Source organism: Symphalangus syndactylus, chromosome 10, assembly GCF_028878055.3.
Source record: "Symphalangus syndactylus isolate Jambi chromosome 10, NHGRI_mSymSyn1-v2.1_pri, whole genome shotgun sequence".
In the NCBI taxonomy this organism is placed as follows: Eukaryota; Metazoa; Chordata; class Mammalia; order Primates; family Hylobatidae; genus Symphalangus; species Symphalangus syndactylus.
In genome coordinates this window covers 13,002,486-13,023,919 of record NC_072432.2, presented here as the reverse complement: position 1 = coordinate 13,023,919, position 21,434 = coordinate 13,002,486, and the positions used below count along the sequence as shown (strand labels likewise).

Genomic DNA, 21,434 nt, shown 5'->3' with positions numbered 1-21,434 from the left:
ATCTTGCTTCCCCATACCCCAAATTCATTAGCCTAGTGTTCCTTCTTTCATGTTTTCTCTACGTTCACGTAATCCTAGATAATCACATATGTACATAAACATGTCAAGAATTGTGAAGGGGCTGAGATTAAAGGTACTTACAAGCTAATAAGTAGTTTGTTACCATTTCATGGATGCTAGTGGAAAACAGGAGACTCCTGGGTCAGAGACAAAGGATGATTTATTACTCACAGTAATAGCAGTAGTCAAAGCATGTGTGCCATTCCCCCAATTCCCAGAAGGTGATAGAGATGGCTAGATGACACCTGCCATGCAGTTGGTTTGCATGGTGTGAAAGGAGCCCTTAACTTAGGGAACGTGCCTCTTTAATCATGAGCACTAAGCCTGCCTGGTCTTTGTTCCTGGAGGGAGATATTTTCTTTATTATTCTGCACATTAAGCCAACCTGTCTTCTTCCCTGAAGGGGGAACCTGTCTTCTGAGGCTATTCACTATACATTTGTAAAGGTAGTTCCCAGCAAAGGCAGCTAGAGTCTCTGCTTGCAAATTGTGCAGAAACACCAGAGATTCATGGAGAACAGCCTCCCAGCAATACGTATGTACATGTAAATTGTAAGCATACTAATGATTGAGATGATGACAAGTGCCACTGAAAAATCGAATGCAGCAGGGGAACCCGAGGTACATTTGCATACCGAGACCTCTGATCATTGCTCTAAAACCATGCGTGCATGTGACGGCTCATGTCAACCGAATGCTTACAGAGTTGCACTCTTGTTGCTCAGGCTGGAGTGCAGTGGCGTGATCTCGGCTCACTGCAACCTCTGCCTCCTGGGTTGAAGAGATCCTCCTGCCTCAGCCTCCTGAGTAGCTGAGATTACAGGCATGCACCACCACACTTGGCTAATTTTTGTATTTTTTAGTAGAGATGGGGTTTCACCATGTTGTCCAGGTTGGTCTCAAACTCCTGACCTCAGGTGATCTGCCCACCTCGGCCTCCCAGAGTGTTGGGATTATAGGTGTGAGCCACTGCACCTGGCCTTCAATTACTCTTATAACAATTATTTGAGGCATTTTACAGATGAGAAAACAAATTCAGAGCGAGTGAGTAACTTTCCCAAGATGACACAGCTGGGAAGAGGTGGTAGAGCCAGGATTTTAGTCCAGTTCAGTGTCTGAGTCCATGCTCTTAACTAATACACCAAATGGGCCTCTCAGTTATATGTATTTAAATCTGTATTTATATTTATATGTATTATAATTTACTAAACTTTCTGTTATTGATGAACTCTCAATTTATTTCCAGATTTTTTCACCCTGTATACAATGCTTCAAAAAACACTTTCATTTCTTCTTTTATGCGGCTGTTTTTAATTGTACGACTTACAATTCAAAGTGCATATACATTTAAAATTTTGCTGGGCTAGGTGTCTCATGCCTGTAATCTCAGCAGTTTGGGAGGCCAAGGGAGGTGAATCATCTGAGGTCTGGAGTTCGAGACCAGCCTGGCTAACATGGTGAAACCCTGTCTCTACGAAAAAATACAAAAATTAGCCAAGTGTGGTGGTGCACGCCTGTAATCCCAGCTACTCAGGAGGCAGAGGCAGGAGGATCTCTTGGACCCTGGAGGCAGAAGTTGCAGTGAGCCGAGATCATGCTACTGCCCTCCAGCCTGAATGACAAGAGTGAGACTCTGTAAGCTACTCAGGAGGCTGAGGCAGGAAGATCGCTTGAACCTGGGAGGCATAGGTTGCAGTGAGTTTAGATCACACCACTGCACTCTAGCTTAGGCAACAGAGCAAGACTCTGTCTCAGAAACAACCTTTTTTTTTTTGATAGATGTCAGATTAATTTTTGAATACTATTACTCTTAATACTATCTGTATTCATACTATATCAGCAATGATGAATATGCACATTTCTGCAAGCAACTGATATAATTACTCTTTTTAATTTGCCAATCTCTTACTTAGGAAGTGGTATCTCATTGTTCCTTTAACTTGCATTCCTCTGCCTATGTACAAATTTGGAATGTTTTTCTTTTATTGCTCAAACCATTCTCCATAACAAGGATTTGGACATTTTAAATTATATATGTTAGCCATTCAGAGTCATTCTCCTGTGAATTGCTTTTTTTTTTTTTTTTTCAGGCCCTTGGCCCATCTTTCTATTGTGTTTTTTATCCACCTCATTGTCAATGTATCAGAGACCTTTGTATGTGATAGACACCTTCTGTCTTCTAAACTGGAAGAATTCCTCTCTGAATGTGTCATCTATTAATTTTCTTTCTGGTATGTTTGCCACTTAAAAGTGCTCAGTTCCTAAGTAATAAGTAGCTCATGTTTTCCTTTCAAAGGAAAGGCAAAGGAGGCTTTGTACACGTAGCCTCTAAGGGTACAAAGATTTTCTTGACTCGTTGGCTTAGACCATTTATATAACCTCTTAGATTTTCTTAGAAATTTCTTAGAATTTTGAAAGTCTTACTTTTACAAGTATCATAAATTTTTCACATGAACTTTATTGACCATCCAGTTGGTACTAGAATGATCTTTCAGTGGTAGACCTGGCGCGTCACTCTCTTGTGTGCATGTCTTCAGTGACTCCACATCACCCGTGGGATAAGCTCCAAGGACGTGTGCGACCCTGCGTGATGTGCCTCCTCCTTGCCTCTGGAGCTCAGTTCATCCTATGAGTCTCCTTCTAGCCTGCATTCTTGCCTTCTCCCTCCGGTTGTCATTCTCTGAATGTTCCATGCTTGAATTAATGAATAGAATGTGGATGGCAACAGCTGGTACTCCCGTAACATTGCCAGGACCACAGGAATTTGTTTGATTTTATTCTGAATTAATTAGATACCCTTTTTATGAAGCTCCCTGGCATCACATACACACAAAATATTTACTCTTTGGAAAGCAGGGGGATCTTTGTGTGTGAGTTTCCATGGTGCTGAATGGATCCTGGCCTGGGTTTCCCAAGATGATTCGCTGCCATCATTTAACCTCCTGACTGCAGGGTCTGTCTTGGTGTCTGCTTTGCAGCAGGTGTTCTACAGTTTGTGCTCAGGGTTTGTTTCTGTCAAGTGTGGTAAGATACACAGACACAGAAATAATTGACGTGAAGGAGGAATTTCATACTCACAGATCCCTGGAGGCAGGGGCGGCAGCATACCATGCCAGGACACATGGGGAGGCGCCAGGGTGGGTCGGGGCAGAAGGTGCAGAGGATAGCGCGTGTCTCAGAGCCTGCATTGGGGTTTTCATGGGAAGGAATGGGCAAGGTGGGGTAGTAGGTAGGCTGAGAAGGTTTAGGATTGGCTGTAGGGATGGTCCCTAGTTGTCAGGTACCTGGTCCTGGGGAGATTTAGGGTAGGGGGAGTATTGGCTTGATGCATGAGTTTTATTTATTATTATTTTATTATTATTATTTTGAGACAGAGTCTCACTCTGTGGCCCAGGCTGGAGCACAGCGGCATGATCTTGGCTCACTGCAACCTCGACCTCCTGGGTTCAAGTGAGTCTCGTGCCTCAGTCTCCCGAGTACCTGGGATTAGAGGCCTCCCTAGTACCTGGGATTACAGGCGTGCATCATCGCACCCGGCTAATTTTCATGTTTTTAGTAGAGATGGGTTTCGCCACGTTGGCCAGGCTGGTCTTAAACTCCTGACCTCAGGTGATCTGCCTGCCCTGCCCTCCCAAAGTGCTGGGATTACAGGCATGAGCCACCGCGCCCAGCCAAGGTGCATGAGTTTGATACGGGAGACGGTTGGATGTGTGGCTCTGGATTGATCGGTTTATATATCAAAGGTGTGCTTGCAGCAGGGTTGCCTGCTGTTCCTAGGAACAAGCCAGCCCTGGGAGGGATGGTCTTTCCAGGATCAAAGCCCCAAATGCCGGAGCATCAAGAATATAGAAAACAAGAAAATACAGTCAATACAGCAGGTAGCATGACTCTGGGCCTCATACCTCATTGAGGACGAGTCATATGTGTGTCTGTGCCGGTGCCCAACTCTGACCACTGTGGTGCATCCTGTTCAGGAAGTGTATAGAACGGGGCGGGGGGAGGGGAGGTCTTTCTTATATAAAAATAAAAATGGCATTTTGTTTTCCTTCTCTAAATATAATGAAACATCACTACGTAGACTGTATTAGCACAAGTAGGTGATTCAGAACCGATGCCATTTCCTGTCTACAGAGGGGTAAAATGATTTCCCCGAGGTGGTAAATCCAGCAGTCAAGGAAGTGCCTTTTTCTCCTGTTTCATTCAATAACAACATGGGCTGTATTTTTTTTTTTTTTTTTTGGGATGGAGTTTTGCTCTTGTCACCCAGGCTAGAGTGCAATGGCATTATCTCGGCTCACTGCAACCTCCTCTTCCCAGGTTCAAGTGATTCTCCTGCCTTAGCCTCCTGAGTAGCTGGGATTACAGGCGCCCATCACCACACCTGCCTAATTTTTTGCATTTGTAGTAGAGATGGGGTTTTACCATGTTGGCCAGGCTGGTCTCGAACTCCTGATCTCAGGTGATCCACCAGCTTTGACCCCCAAAGTGCTGGGATTACAGGCGTGAGCCACCACGCCCAGCCCTGTATTGTTTTTCTCAGAAAGGAGAAGCATTAAGAGTTAGTAGAGATTCGGTGCGTGGAGTCAGCCAACTGCCACACTCCAGCCTTCTCTCTAAAACAAAGGGGAGCAGAGTTAGATGATTTCCAAAGTTCTCTCCCACCTCCGTAATGACTTCTAATGGTCGCTAAAGACTGGTTAGACTGAAAGAAAACAATGAAAGGTTAATCTTCTAGGAAGCGGCACTGTGGCCTGAGTGCTGGCAGAGGCTGTCCCAGCCATTCCTCCACCACATTTCCAGATGGCATCTTGGGTGACTCAGGACGTCCTCGGGTGGCTTGATTTTAAGTGCCTCTCATGAGTCATACCCAAAGCTTGGGTCCCTTGAGCAATTAAGACACTCCCTGCCTCAAATGACTTTTCCATCTGTGTTGCCTTTGTAGGAAAAAATAATGAAGAAATTATCTTATGTCACAGGAAGATTTTTTTTTACCACTATTTTCCAGCGGACATCCCAAAACAAAGTTATGACTTAAATAGAAATATGGAAAGCATGTTGGATTTTTAAGAACCATGCACTGGGAAAAAGTGAGGCCACTGTTTTATATCCTTCCTTTCATGACACATTTTCATGAGCCTCTGCCATTCAAAGGCCTCGCTTGTGTTTTAGGGTTGTCCGTTTCCTGTGTTACCTGCCTGTCCAATATTCTTCTCACAGCGTGCCCTCTTTTCTATTCATTGATCTGGGAATGTGCTGTGATTCATTCCATTTTCATGTCTTCCGTGTTCTTAGAGTGTTCTTTCTGTTCTCTTTCACCACATGTAAACACAACATCTGTTTTAAAACCTTTTCTTACTTTTGCAGACCTCACTGATTTATCTTTCTTCTCAACACTGGAAGGTCTTATAGTCAAGGTATCTATCTGTCTGTCTATCTATGTATCTATCTATCTATCTATCCATTTACCCATTCCTATATCCCCTATCTCTTTAGACATAAAAGATTAGATTTCATATATATATATATATATGTATATATATGTGTATATATATGTGTATATATATGTATATATGTATGTGTATATATATATGTGTATATATATATAGTTTTCCTCTATCTTGAGAGCTGTAGGTAAAAAAAGAACACCATGTTAAGCACTATTATGTCTCATGATCTAAATAGAAACTCTTTCTAATGCAAAGAAGAAGAAGGAGGAGAGGAGGGGAAGGGAAAGAAGAAGAAGGAAGGAAGAAGAAAGAAGAAGAAGAAGAAGGGGGAAGAAGAAAGAAGAAAGAAGAAAGAGAAGGAGAAGGAGGAGAAGGAAAAGGAGGGAGAAGGGAAAGGGAAGGGGAAGGGGAAGGGGAAGGACAACAGGAGTAAATGGTAGTCATGGTTTCTGTTCTTCGTGTTTACAATCCCATAATCTACCAGGGCAGGGGTAAGTGTTGGTAACTGGGAAGGGAATAGACTTGTGCCTAATTGAATCTAGTAGATTCTGCACCAAGGAAACTGTAACAGAAGGGCCAGGCTGTGGTATGTCAGTAACAGCAGGGGATCCTGGGAGAATTGTAGCTGGGCAGAAGCATAAAAACTAAAATAGTTTCTTGAATCTTTTTTCAGACTGTCTCTTGGGCCCGTAAACTAAGCTTCATATTCTTGATGTAATATTGTGGAAAGTTCTACTAAATCTATACACTTAATTTAAAGTATAAGAAGATAGTATAATAAACTTAATATTGTCAGGTACCTCCTAATTTTCACATTTTAAATTTAATGAAATTATTTCTTATCTCATAAATAAGAACAAATCACCATATTAAAAATAGTCTTAAGTATACCAAGTGAAGAAGATTTTGATCTATTTTAAAAATACTACTGAGCAAGAACTATTAGCAGAAGGAGCTAAATTTTACTTGGAACACTGTGCAGCTAGAGCTGCAAACTTCTGCTTGTCTAAGATGTAAACTTAATACTCTCCCCCCTCTAGTATTCTACTTTTATGAAAAGAATTACATGATAAGTTGACAAGAAGAATTTTTGAAGTGTCAGAATATGACTACAGTTCAGAGAATACATTCAGTTTAATGTCCTCTATCTTCAATGTGTACAATTTAATGGATGATAACTGAGGTTCACAAGTAACTTTTGAATTAGCACCAAAGACTGAATTATATTTAGTATACCTTTGGAGTTCTATATTTCATTGGTTATCAAACAATTATCCCTGCAAAAAGCCTTGAATTAGCCAAGGTGTCTCTGTGTTCTTTTTTTTTTTTTTTTTTGAGATGGAGTCTTGCTCTGTTGCCCAGGCTGGAGTGCAGTGGCGCAATCTCGGCTCACTGCAAGCTCCGCCTCCCAGGTTCACGCTATTCTCCTGCCTCAGCCTCCCACGTAGCTGGGACTACAGGTGCCCACCACCACGCCCGGCTAATTTTTTGTATTTTTTTTTTAGTAGAGACAGGGTTTCACTGTGTTAGCCAGGACGGTCTTGATCTCCTGACCTCGTGATCCACCTGCCTTGGCCTCCTAAAGCGCTGGGATTACAGGCGTGAGCCACTATGCCTGGCCACTGTGTTCTTTTTCGAAAGAGGGAGGATTGGAAATCAGGGCTGTGGATGGCCTTTGGGGATTGACTACCTTTTACCTGTGTGATCTGGCAAAGTCACACAGTGAATAACTTCGGCCTAGACTGGAAAAGTGAAGAGTTTATATTTCAGAGCTCTTTTTCTTTACAGTTTATCTTCATAATTTAGCCTTTTCCGGCCAGGCGCGGTGGCTCATGCCTGTAATCCCAGCACTTTGGGAGGCCGAGGCGGGTGGATCACGAGGTCAGGAGATCGAGACTTATCCTGGCTAACACGGTGAAACCCCGTCTCTACTAAAAATACAAAAAATTAGCCAGGTGCGGTGGTGGGCGCCTGTAGTCCCAGCTACTCGGGAGGCTGAGGCAGGAGAATGGTGTGAACCTGGGAGGCGGAGCTTGCAGTGAGCCAAGATCTCACCACTGCACTCCAGCCTGGGCAAAAGAGCAAGACTCCGTCTCAAAAAAAAAAAAAAAAAAATTAACCTTTTCCAAAAAAATTTCAAGCATATTTTTAATATGCTGAAAGTTTAGTTTACAAAACATAACAAAGTGTGTAAAGATCAGAAATGACACAGAGTTGGAAATAACTATTAAAATAACTAAATTTCACTCACCAGCAAGTCACACTGAAGTGGGGTTGCAAACTCAAATGTCTACAAAGACTAGACAGGTGTTCAAGTTTTCTATTGCTGCACAAAAATTTTCCACAAAATTCAGTGGCTTACAGCAACAACCATTTTATCACATCATTTGGTGGGGAAGGATTTGGATAGAGCTCAGCTGGGTGATTCTTCTGTCCTCTGGTGTTGCTGGAGGTTGCTCTGGGGTGTTCAGTTGGCAGATGGCTTCTCTGGAGGGGCAATGCAGCTTCCCACAAGCCGGGCTCCTTGGCAGGAGCAGCTGGGCTCAGCTGAGTTATTCTCCATGTTTTTCCTGCCATTGTAGCAGAAATGCAGCCATAGACAGTATGTAAATGAATGGATGTGGCTGTGTTTCAATAAAACTTTATTTACAAAACAGTGTGGCCTGCCTGACATAGCTTGCCTACTCCTGCTACAGATGAATGAGAGAGCAGGGACATCTGAAAGGACTTTCCAAAAATGATGAAAAACGATTACAAATGGATGATGGATGATGGGGAAACTGGTTAACTAAAATTTAATACATCCATAAAATGTAATACTATGCAGTTATTTTTAAAAAGGAAGGAGGTAGATATTTTTTGTTCAGTGGCAGATTGCATTTTCCAAAGGTGGCAGCACTTGGATGTGCCATTCCTCCCATGGAGATGGGGGTCTGTGCCCTCCGCCTTTGTGTGTGCCTTTATGCCTGCTTTGACCAGTAGAGTATGATAGAAGTAATGCATTGTGATTTTGGAGGTCAGGACATGACAGGGCGTCTAGCTTCCACCTTGCTGTTGGGAAAGCTACCAGGTGACCAGTAAAGCCTGTGGCTACCAGGTGACCAGCCTGACTCATGTGCAGTGGCCCATGCTGTGAGTTCATCTACACTTGCCCATTTGGAAGGACTATGTAGAGGGGATTGAGGGACAACATGAGACAGAGAGATGCCAGCCTTGGCTGCCTCAGCAACTCACAATTCCAGCTTCAGCCACCCTTTGTAGAGAAGCCAGACCTCCCAGCCAAGCCCTTCTGGAATTCATGACCCACAGAAACCCTGAGAGAAAATATAAGGATTGCTGCTGTTTTAAACCACTGAGTTTTAGAGTGATTCGTTAAGCAGCATGAGATAGCTAAAACACAGATAAAGAAAGATGAACTAACTATATCACTAGGTGAGATTAAGCAAATTAGTACAGTATATATTTATGGAAGGATATACAAATGTTGTCAAACGTTGTCTCTGGGAAATGGAACTGTGAATCCAGGGTGGGAGGGAGGCTGCTATTTTCATTTTATATTCAGCATAATTAGAAGTTTTTACCATGTGCATATGTTACTTGATAATTTTTAAAACACCGGTTTAAATTTTAAATAAAGCAGAGAATGATAAAGCTAGAATATACTGAGTTTGTAGGATTTTTTTTTTTATTATACTTTAGGTTTTAGGGTACATGTGCACAATGTGCAGGTTTGTTACATATGTATCCATGTGCCACGTTGGTGTTCTGCACCCATTAACTCGTCATTTAGCATTAGGTATATCTCCTAATGCTGTCGCTCCCCCCTCCCCCCACCCCACAACAGTCCCAGTAAACTATTGCAAGGACAAAAAAACCAAACACCGCATGTTCTCACTCATAGGTGGGAATTGAACAATGAGAACTCATGGACACAGGAAGGATTTTTTTTTAAACCATTGATTCCTATTTACTTTGCAGTGCATCTATAGAAATCAGAGCTGTGTTCAGTGGTACTTTAGATGCTTCGCAAATTCACAAGATCACAGCCATGGGGCATTTCTTATACACTCGTTTAGATTTGGAGATAAAAGAATATATTTAATCATGGATAATTTAGAAAGAAAACCTGTTCCAGAAATAACACAGATCAAAGTAAATAATTCATCTCAATTCATGGTCTTATTCACCTTGGGGTTCTTTTTGTGAAAGATAATGAGATACAAATTTTAACTTTAAAAAAAACCCCACAGGTTGTCATGCTGTTAAGATAATTATCATTACCATCCCCAGCCTAATCCTCATGGCCTTTACTGAAATGTATGAAATGTTTTTAATGAGATCATTTAGCAGAAACATTTGGTAAAACTACATGTTGGAGTCTCTTTTTTAATCCTAATCGCTTTGGAAGAGAGAGGCAGATTTTGTCCTGAAGAGACTAGATTTCCATAAAATGATACTGTATAATCCAGCTTCTCAATTCACACATAATTTCCTAAACCCAAAGGTTTTATTCCTCAGTTTTAGCTTTGCCTTAAATCTGTGGATCACAGATGTGGATGTAATTTTGGTGATTTATCCAAGCCCTTTTCACTTGCAGATGAAGAAATATATATTTTAAAGTTCAATTAGTTAAAAAGAGTCATTCTGAAGCTTGATCAGGCATTAGAAGGACCTGAAGGGCTTGTTAAACCACAGCTTGCTGGGCCCACCCTCTGAGTTTCTGATTCTGTGGATTTGGATGGAGTCTGAGAATCTCTAGCAAGTTTCCAGGTGATGGTGATGCTGATGGTCTGAGGACCACACTTTGGGAAGTGCTACTTTGAAATAATTCCTTCTCAAACTAAACTGGGAGGTTTCTTTTCCTCTTTTAGGCAAAAGTCTTTCAACTATGCTCAGATTTTTTTTTTAACTTGATCATCACTTAAATGAACTGTAAATGTTTATCCCTTCTGTCTGTCTAAGAAAGATGCACATCCCCCTAACATTTTCGTTAAGCTGTTCCATTTGTCTTTGGCTTTTTTGAATTACCAAGACTGGAAGTTCTTGCACAGTCTGCTACAAAGATGAATGGCCCTGACACCTTTGCATGGAGCACTTGCCCATTCTCTCCCCTTACTCATGTGCTTGGCTCCAACCCTCGCAGCTCCCTGTCTTGTGTGTGTTCGAGTCCATCCTCAGGTGTGCTTTATATATATATGTGTGTACACATATATATATCTATATACATACACACCTGAGGTGTGCTTTATATATATATGTGTGTGTACACCTATATATATATGTACATACACACCTGAGGTGTGCTTTATATATATATGTGTGTGTGTGTGTACACCTATATATATATGTACATACACACCTGAGGATATGTGTGTATATTATATATATATACACATTAAATATGTTTGTTTTTTTTCTGTGACAGGGTCTTGTTCTGTCACCCAGGCTGGAGTGCAGTGGCACAATCTTGGCTCACTGCAACCTTTGCCTCCCTGCTTCAAGCAATTCTCCTGCCTCAGCCATCTGAGTAGCTGGGACTACAGTCATGCACCACCACATGCAGCTAATGTATTTTTAGTAAAGATAGGGTTTCACCATGTTGGCCAGACTGGTCTTGAACTCCCAAACTCAGGTGATCTGTCCACCTTGGCCTCCCAAAGTGCTGGGACTACAGGTGTGAGCCATCACACCCAGCCGGTGTGCTTGATATTTATAGCCACTTCTCTAATACATCATAGCAAATGTCTCTCAAGCTTTTGGTGGTTTGAATGCAGATCGTGATTTGACGCAAACATTTTGAGTGCGTATTTGTTTAAATAGAATAACCCTCTGTAGTAACCTTTTTGAAGTAAGGTTTGTGATGACCTTTGTATGTCACAGCAGGAATATGTCTTTGATGGCAATAGGTCGCAACCTTATATCTGTTTTGAAAACAGGCCTAGGGCTGTAAATAAGTTAATAAAGCAGATGAGGGTTGAAAGAAACATTGCCCAGCTAGGTGACAGTTCCTGAAGGAGAGAGTAGAATCTTATCAGAGGAAGCCAGTTGCATTCAACATTTTTGAGAGCCTTTGTGTGCCCAGGGCCAGGATAGGGGTTGCGCACACACTGATGAGTAGGACGTGTCTGCAGAGGGCAGCCAGACAGTCTCGCATAATAGTGGCCAGTGCAGACTTTAAAGTAAGTGGGATTGGGTTCAAGTTCCACATCCATTAATTGCTGGCATGGGCCACTATGTGCCCTCACTAAGCTTGACTTCCCTCCATCTATGAAATGGGAATAAAACACCTACTGTGTATGTCTTCCAAGACTGTCATGGGGTAATGACTTGTTTTAGCTTGCTCGGGCCTCCATAACAAAATTCTATAGACCATGTGGCTTAAACAACATATATTTATTTTCTCACAGTTCTAGAGGCTGGAAGTCCAAGACCCAGGTTCTACAGGGTTTGGTTTTTGACGAGTGCTCTTGTCCTGGCTTGCAGACAGCTGCCTTCTCAATGTGTGCCCACATGGTCTTTCTTGGTGCATGCACATGGAGAGAGAGAGAGAGAGAGAGCTCTCTTATGTCTCCTCACTTGAGGGCATTAATCCTATCATAGAGACCCCACCTTCATTAACCTCATCTAAATCTAATTTCCCCCAAAGGCACTCATCTCCAAATACTGCCTTCCCCTCAACCCCACCACCTCCGATAGTGGGTTAGGGCTTCAACATGTGCATTCTAGGAGGACACAGCCCACAACACGCTTGTCAATTGCCTGGCCAGTTCCTGGAGTTAGATAACCACTCTGTTAGTAGTGGCTTGTGGCTTTCCTTACAAATGTTTTCTTCCTTCTTCAGGCCTCTGCTACCAGCTGTCACCAGATGTAGCTCTGTTGTGAGGACTAGAAAAAACCCTGAAGAGTTTTAACAGGTTCTTACATTTGAACCTTCTAGTTACTGCTCTTATCAGAGGCTTTTGGGAGAAATTTAATTAGCACAGACTTAGGCGTTCCTTTTTCTGGGTTCTAAATTCTCCAGATACTCTGCTGAGTTCAGTATTGATTCCTATGTCACAGTAATGTGCCTGTAATTCAGATAGGGAAGCTCTGGTGTATTGTTTCTCTAAGTGGACATTGAAAGTAATTTTAAAATAGGAGATTTTTGTTAGTCATGTTCCGGTTTTTGGAACATTTCAGTAGTCCTGTAAATGTGATGTAAAAGTGATAACAGAATAGTATTATACACAGCACATACTTTCTTCTAAAATTCCAATAATTGATTGAACTATTTAAGGAATGTGTATTTTCTGCTAAATTGGACGTCTTCACTGTGTTCACTTGTTAAAGTCAGGTTAAAAGATTTGTTTATGTGTTATTAATTGTTTATGCAAAACAACCAAGGTTGTTTTACAAAGGAAGGGAGTTAAAAATGGGGAAATCATGACAAGATGAAGAAAGGAGGTAGGAATCACACGCCAAAGCCTCCCGAACTGAAGATCATTTCCCTTGTGGAAAAAAAAAGACGTTCCGCTACCACCGAAATGCTTTCATGCATCACCGATAATACTGTGTGTTTCCATTCCTGCAGAAAACCAAACCTTTGATGACAGAATTCTCAGTGAAGTCTACCATCATTTCCCGTTATGCCTTCACTACGGTTTCCTGCAGAATGCTGAACAGAGCTTCTGAGGACCAGGACATTGAGTTCCAGATGCAGATTCCAGCTGCAGCTTTCATCACCAACTTCACTATGTAGGTGACACGCTGGTCAGGGATGAAGATTTCTGTGTGGAGTGGTCAGGTTGAGCCTGAGATGATGTGAGGTCCACAGCCTTGTGGCTGTGAGGATTTATATTCCAGTAGGTGGTATATGGATCAGAAGGTCGATTCTTTTGTTCAAATTCATTAGTTGGTTCATTCATTCATTCATTCCTTTTCTTCTTCTCTTTTTCCCGCCCTCTTTTCCTTCCTTCCTTCCTTCCTTCCTTCCTTCCTTCCTCCCTTCCTTCCTTCCTTCCTTCCTCCCTTCTTTCCCTTTCCCTCCCTCCTCTCTCTCCCTTCCTTCTATTTTCTCTTTTTTATTCAATTTTTTTCTTCCTTTGTTTCTTTCCTCTTTCTTTCTTTCCTTCCTCCCCTCCAACAAATGAATGACCTTTGTGGGCCAGGTTACTCTTCATGAAAACTGGTGCACTTCTCTGAGAAAGACAGCATCACTGTGCTGCACAAATTCCAGTAGGGAGAAACAGTCAATAGATAAATGAACAAAGAATAAATGAGATGAATTTCAGACAGTTGCAAATATGATAAAGATGGCAAGTCAGACCAAGAGGGCCTTCTTCAGTTAGGGAGATCTGGGAAGAGCTTTCAGGAGGTTCTTCCTCCTCCATGGTGAAGTTGAGGGCTGAAAGACAAGGCAGTGTAGAACCTTTGATATACTAGATTGGATATCTTTCCTCCTTCCCTGAGCCAAAAAGTAAAGATACGGAAAACGGGGTAGGTGTTGGGTTTAATTTTTGGCCCAGGTCAGATGTAAGTTGGTGAATCTTCATGGTGTGAGCAGATCTTGTGATTTTTCTCCTGGAGAATCACAGAGGCACCATGGGTCGGGTCTTGCTATTTGGACCTGTTGAAAATTGCCCCAGAATAAAATGAATTATTCAAAGGTAGGGCCCTAGTCTGGAATGCATTCTTTCTACACATCCAAGAGGCAAATAAAAATATTTCCTGGGGTTGTCATGGTTATAAGATCCATGTCTGAATTTGTCTTGGAACTGCAAGCTGGTAGCACAACTGTCTCTTGTGTTTCAGGCTTATTGGAGACAAGGTGTATCAGGGCGAAATTACAGAGAGAGAAAAGAAGAGTGGTGATAGAGTAAAAGAGAAAAGGAATAAAACCACAGAAGAAAATGGGTAAGTATTGGTTAATTAAGGAATTGAAAACTCATTTTAGCAAAGTGCCAGGTTTTCTATGCCTTTGCCTATTCCTCTTATTGTCTTCCTTTCCTCCAAATACTTTTCTCTTTCTTTTTAATTTTTTATCAAAATAGTAAATATATCTAGTGAATAATATATTAGATAAGTGTTTGTAATAAAAAGGAAAATTTTACCATGCATATCCCTCATTCTCACTTCCTACACATATCCTCTTCTAATATTTTCCTTTTTTTTGAATGAAGTCTCACTCTTTGCCCAGGCTGGAGTGCAGTGGTGCAACCATAGCTCACTGCAGCCTCAACCTCCTGGGCTCAAGCGATCCTCCCACCTCAGCCTCCCAAGAAGGTGGGATTACAGGTGTGCACCACCACACCCAGCTAATTTTTTATTTTTTATTTTTTTTAGAGATGGGGTCTTGCTATATTGCCCAGGCTGATCTCAAACTTTGGGGCTTAAGCAGTCCTCCCACCTCAGCCTCTCAAAGTACTGGGATTACAAGTGTGAGCCACTATGCCTGGCCTGTACATAGTTTTTGTTGTTGTTGTTGTTGTTGTGTGTCTTTTTTTGTAATTACCCCCCAACTCTAAATATTATGATAGTCGTACTTCAAAAAATTTTTTTGATAAAAATAAGACATTATCTGTTGACTCTTTGCTATAAAGAAAGGGTATATAGCAAATTAGCAATACTCCTACTTTTACTCTGCATTCAGATTTTTATATTATTTTATTTCTTCTTCCATCAATCCAACAGTGTTTAGACTATCTTGGACTATCCCTACTATCTTAAATGATTATATTCCCTCTCCTAACCTCCATCGTCTCTCTCCTTTCTCATTTCATGATGTTACCTAATCATTGTTTGAGTTATTAGCATCTTAATTCTGACTTGTAATAATTTTATTCTTTCTTTTTTCTATAAATTGAATCTAAACATTGAAACCAATACATAGCAATTGCTTTTTAATGACTATAGAAATAACATGAACGCATGCAGAGCCACCTAGTATACTAAGATTATTTTTCCTCTCCGCCAGCCCAATGTGTAGGCCTTCATCCTCTTGGCAGAAAAACGATCTTTGTATCTAGATAAAATGGTGCAAACTTGGTAACCCGGTTTTCCTCATGAATAAAAAGACATCATTTTGAGAAATTTAGTTCTTTAAAATTATAGACTGCCAGAAACTTTGCTGTTGGAAATTTTATTAATGACAAGGGAATGCCTCACTCTTGTCTGGAGGACATGAGCCATGGGTTCACTTTGATACAGAAAAGCAACCAAGGTCCAGAGCTTCAGATAAGGGATTTTCAAAGGCACAAAATTCCACATTTATCTTAATGTCATAGTTTCTAAAGACACAGAGAATCTTTAGTCTGCTTGTCAGTCCAGGCTGCAATGATGGTTTTACACACAGCCTTTGCTTTGAGTCTGTCCAAACACTGCTCTATTTAAATTTAACCTATACTCCATCCTTCCCCTAATTCTGTAAAAACCCTGTCTCTTCCTTTGTTTGATGAGTTGCCTCATTGTGCCTCTGGTATGTGGTCTCCCTTGCTGTGGCAAGTTATTAAAACCTAACTCTGTTAGACTATAGATTTTTCCCAAGTGGTCTTTATCACAATTGTTCAGAGTCATGCTACAAATCAGTTTAGTTGAATCATGACATATGTTTCTGTTTTTCCTGGAGTTTCTAATTGCTTTTCTTTTTTCTTATGATATAAAATGATATAACATCTAGCAAGACACATAACCATTATTTAAAATATGTTATGATTTAACATAACAAAATGAACAGCTATGAACAAGTTTCTGCAAGCAGTGACATCCTTATCACTCCTGATATCTGGCCAACAGCAGCTGAAAGACATCACTCATTGGGAGACATTCTGATTTCAGAGCTATTAAAACATGGATATCTTTATATCCATGAAATACTTTCATTGCTTCTCAGCCTTGGTGCAAAACCTTTACCCTGGTATCTCTTTTCATTTTCTTCTGGGTTGGCTTTTTTATTTCGTGTATTCCACATTTTCCTCTTTCTTGGCTTTCACCTTTATTTTGCAGAAGTTACATTCTGAAGTAACTTTCTCAGAATGGGTGCATGAGAAGTAAACTTTCTAAGACCTTGATTAATATTTTGGTTATGTATGACTTTAAGGTCAAAATGCTTTTCCTTTTGAACTTTGAGGCATTGTTTCAATGTCTTATAACATCCAGTATTATTGATGATACATCTAATGGGATCAGATAACATCCCTTTTATGTTTTCTCTATGTGATGTTCTGAAGTTTTACAATGGTGGGTTTCTGTGTCAGTCTCTTTTCATTCATTCTGCTCAGTGCTTGAATTTTTCCATTTCAATACTTGTGCCTCTTTCCAGTTCTGGGAAGGAGGAGTATAGAAAGCCCATCAGTTTAGTCATTCATTCACATTGGACTTGGCATTATCCTCTCTATACTGGGTCTCCCTTTTCCCTTCCATCTTGTGGTGTCCTGAATTCAGAGCCTGCACTCTCTCTTAGATTCTGCCACACAGTTGGGTTCTCTCCTTTGCTGCAGCCCTTTGCTGTATGTTCTGAGCTATAAAATTCTTGCTCTACTGAACACACCAAGCCTTCTGGAAACTTCTTGAAACGTCTTACCTACTAACGGTTGCCACTCCCACTTATTCCTCTGGTGATCAGTCTGCCATTTTGAATAAAAGAACCCTCACTCCAAGTACCGAAAGCATCTGGAGTGTATTTCTGTCAGCTTTGGAGTCCTTTATTCCCTACCTTTCCTGCTAAACATATCCACCAAACTTTACCAAGATGTGAAAACCTAGTATGTTAGCTATTTTAAAGTTATGTAAAATGACAAGATTCATGGGTCACCCTTGTAAAGGGAGAGCACAATTCACAGCTTCACTCCGAAGCTCTCTCTTCTAGCAGTTCACCTACTCAACGTCCTTTCTCATTACTCCCTTGGGTCTGTCTCAGGGAGAGGTAGGACAGTATTCTTAGAATCCTCTCCTGGTCGGTATTCTTTGACCCTTCGTGACCTACCTCTAGCACGAGGTTTCACTTCTTCTAATATTAATTTTTATTTTTCCTTTCTCAGGATCCACACTCACACCCCTGGGTCTCCCTGGCAGGCTGGTTGAGAGGGTATGGCTCTCAGTCCTGTGGGGACTGAGGGAACCTGGCTCTATCCTCTTCTGAACCTCCCTGGGGTTCTTTTCCTTTTTCCTGACAGAGAGAAGGGGACTGAAATATTCAGAGCTTCTGCAGTGATTCCCAGCAAGGACAAAGCCGCCTTCTTCCTGAGTTATGAGGAGCTTCTGCAGCGGCGCCTGGGCAAGTACGAGCACAGTATCAGCGTGCGGCCCCAGCAGCTGTCCGGGAGGCTGAGCGTGGAAGTGAATATCCTGGAGAGCGCGGGCCTCGCATCCCTGGAGGTGCTGCCGCTTCACAACAGCAGGCAGAGGGGCAGCGGGCGCGGGGAAGGTGAGTCCTGCGTGCCGGGTTCGCGCAGATCTGCGGTGAAAACACCCAGCTGGTACTTGGCTTCGGAGAAATCTGCAAGAGATGGCACCCTTTCCCTTCAGCAAAGCCTTTGCATTTTTGTAGGAACCGGAATGATAGCAATGAAGCTAAGACAGCACCTGGTACTTTTTTTCTTTTTTTTTTTTTTGAGACGAAGTCTCTCTGTTGCCCAGGCTAGAATGCAGTGGCAAGATCTCGGCTCACTGCAACCTCCGCCTCCCGGGTTCAAGCGATTCTGCTGCCTCAGCCTCCCGAGTAGCTGGGATTACAGGCATGCGCCATCAGGCCCGGCTAATTTTGTATTTTTAGTCGAGACGGGGTTTCACCATGTTGGTCAGGCTAGTCTCGAACTCCTGACCTCGTGATCCACCCGCCTCGGCCTCCCAAAGTGCTGGGATTACAGGTGTGAGCCACACCACCCGGACCATATTTTTTTTATTAAAGCCATGCTCTAATAGGAGGTTAAAAATGTATGAGTTATTGATGCAGTAATACCACTTCTGAAAATCTGTCCTAGGTAAAACATCTAACATATTGGGAATGTCATATGTACAAGCTCATTTGATAGTATTTGTGGTAGCAAAAACATTCCATCAGCCTAAAGATTCAATTATACGGAAAAGATTAGTAAATTATGATTATAAGACAATTCAGCATGTGGCAGAGAAGAAAAGGCAAATTGCATATGTACTATAATGTTAAATATGAAGCTGATAAAATACTAGAAAGTTATAGAAAATAATCATTTTGTATCGGGGTATGAGATTGTGGGGCCATTTTCTAAAAATCTGTTTTTTGACATTCAGCAATATGTTATATTCTTTCTAAATTTAAATAATGAGAAATGCTTAGTATAGATGTAAAATACAGGCATCCTGATTCATTAGCAGAATCATTCTGATTTTTAAATTTTCTCAAATGCTGATTTTTAAAAAAGCTCTTCATGTATTGAAATGAAAAATTACAGTATAATCTAGTTTTAATCACCGTTTTTTTTCTTTTTTTGGGAGGGGGTTTTCTGGTTTTCACAAAGTCTAAAAGAGTGACTTTAGTTACTATATGAATTTCAACTAATAGTATATATTAAATATTTACTTGTGTTGGACTGTATACTTAATATTACCAGTAAGCCTGGTCAGTGTTGAATTGGATGAGACAGGAATGTTCAAAAATTGCACCAGGATTGGAATTTTAAGATTTCAGAGAATTGTGACATCAAGGGTGGAGAAATGGTAAATGATGAGCAGAGAATGTGCAGAATCTGTATTCAGTGCCTGCGGCTGCACAATCATAGAGTGACCCAGGAAGGCTTCTTGGACCAGGATATGTAGGGATGAGATTGGCAGGAGAAGAGAGAGAGAGATGCCTGGACAAGTGGAATCAGAGAATGTTGGTATTTAACATAATGCAAAAATATCCAAGGCCTAGAGCTGGTCTATGGAAGGGCAAACAGTGTGGAAAATACGCTTCCTCCCCCAGCATGCATTTGAGTTAATGACTTTGTGAGAGGTCGTTCACTCTCACAGACTGAGCATTTCCTGGCTCTGCGAGAGACCTAGGTCCTTTGTTATGTGTTGGACTCAAGTCCTTTGTTATGTGTTGACTCCAAACAATGAGCTTGACATTCTTAATCCAGATCTAGCTGGTATCTAGAAAAAGCAAAAATATTGTCAAGGTACCTGGCATTTAGAAATGGCATGAGATCCAATACACCATTCTTAGGTCATGCAGGTGGTAGCTACATGGTTAATGGATTTTAGTTCGGTTGTTAATTGTAACCTTGTAAAAAATGCAAGGCTGTAAGACTTAGATTGCACATCTGGGAAACAGGGGTAATAACTAGCTCATGGGTCATTGTGAAGTGCTCATGTATGCAAAGGGTTGGCCGCAGAATGAGAGCTTAAAAATTAAGTATTATTACTAGTTATCACATTATATTGACTTTTTTTTCTGTTGCAAAACTTATCTCTGTAATAAGATCATCAGTGCCTTTGAAAGCAGGTCTGTTTCTGATTAACCTGTGTCTCCTTAGCACTTAACACAATGCCTGTTAAACAGTAGGTAGCTAATTGAGTGTCTTTGAACTACAGAAGAAAAGCAGGCCAGGGATGGTGGCTCACACCTGTAATCCCAGCACTTTGGCAGGCCAAGGTGGGAAGATGAGGAGTTCGAGACCAGCCTGGACAACATAGTAAGACCTTGTCTCTGTGAAAAAAAAAAAAAAATAAAGATAGAAAAGCAAACACAAATAACTAAGAATGTTTTAAACTTTCATTTCTCTCTAACAGTACCTCAGAAGAAAATTTTCTCATGTGCAACTGTGGGAAAGAAGTATTTTCTCAGGGGGCAGAGTTGTCAGGATCTCGTAAGGAGGGTAGAGTATCTGTTAAGTGTGTCTGGGATGAGAACACATTCAGTAGCTGTGTCAGTAGAAGGTTCAGAGGGGAGTCCTGTTGCAGTAATGAAATGTGTTTTGCCTAATTTTCAGAATCATAATGACTCTTCAGAGATGTGTACGTGTTGTGGGGTGTGTATGTGTTTTGTTTGGAGGGAGTATGAATTATGACTGTTAGCTAAAAAAGTTGCTTACTGTTTATATTCAGGGCCTGCTAGTGTCTCAGAGGAATTTTTCCAAACGGTTGATCTCTTGGGATCTGTTTGTTTTTAAGGAAATTGTTTTCTTAGCTCCTTGTACCAAAGCAGATACTTTGCCGCCCAGAACATGAAGCTTTTACAAGCATGTCCCAGAGCCAGGTGCAGTGGACGGATTCCCTTTTTGCTGCTCCCCACTCCCGTCTTTCAGAGCTCATGGTTATTGTTCCTGCAAAATGGCAGCCTTAGCAGCTTGAAGCACAGGATGTTGTGATTTTGTCTGGACACCGCTGCATGTTTCCAGAAGAAATCCAGGCTAAAGATCAAACTGGAATTGGGCTTGCACCAAAACTATGATTGTGTGAACGAGGTCCAAGCCAATACATTCCGCTGATAGATCTGGCTGTGTTAAGAAATCTAACTTCTGGGATTTGTCTAAGTAAATCTCTCACCATGGAGCCATTTTCTTTTTCTATTCTTTTTTATTTTTATTTTTTAGATGGAGTCTTGCTCTGTCCCCCAGGCTGGAGTGCAATGGCGCTATCTTGGCTCACTGCAAGCTCTGCCTCCTGGGTTCACACCATTCCCCTGCCTCAGCCTACAGGTGCCTGCCACCATGCCTGGCTAATTTTTTGTATTTTTAGTAGAGACGGGGTTTCACTGTGTTAGCCAGGATGGTCTCGATCACCTGACCTTGTGATCTGCCCGCCTCGGCCTCCCAAAGTGCTGGGATTACAGGCGTGAGCCGCCGTGCCTGGCCACCATGGACCCATTTTCATCTTTAGAGATGCAATTCTAGATAAGGATTATTACTGTGTGCTAGATACTAGACTAAGCACTTGCAGAGTGTATTATCTCATGCAATTTTTATAACAACCCTCTTAGCTTTTTTTTTTT

At 41.5% G+C, this 21,434-nt stretch overlaps 1 protein-coding gene across 3 annotated transcripts in view; it reads left to right on the top strand.

The window, feature by feature from the left end:
* The window catches only part of ITIH5 (inter-alpha-trypsin inhibitor heavy chain 5), a 133,377-nt gene that overhangs the window by 40,310 nt on the left and 71,633 nt on the right, over nt 1–21,434 (top strand). For all 3 annotated transcript variants that reach the window (XM_055296466.2, XM_055296467.2, XM_055296469.2), the window contains exons 3-5: nt 13,077–13,240; nt 14,297–14,398; nt 17,656–17,906. In XM_055296466.2, coding sequence (XP_055152441.2) covers nt 13,077–13,240; nt 14,297–14,398; nt 17,656–17,906 — 517 coding nt within the window. The remainder of the gene's footprint in view (nt 1–13,076; nt 13,241–14,296; nt 14,399–17,655; nt 17,907–21,434) is intronic.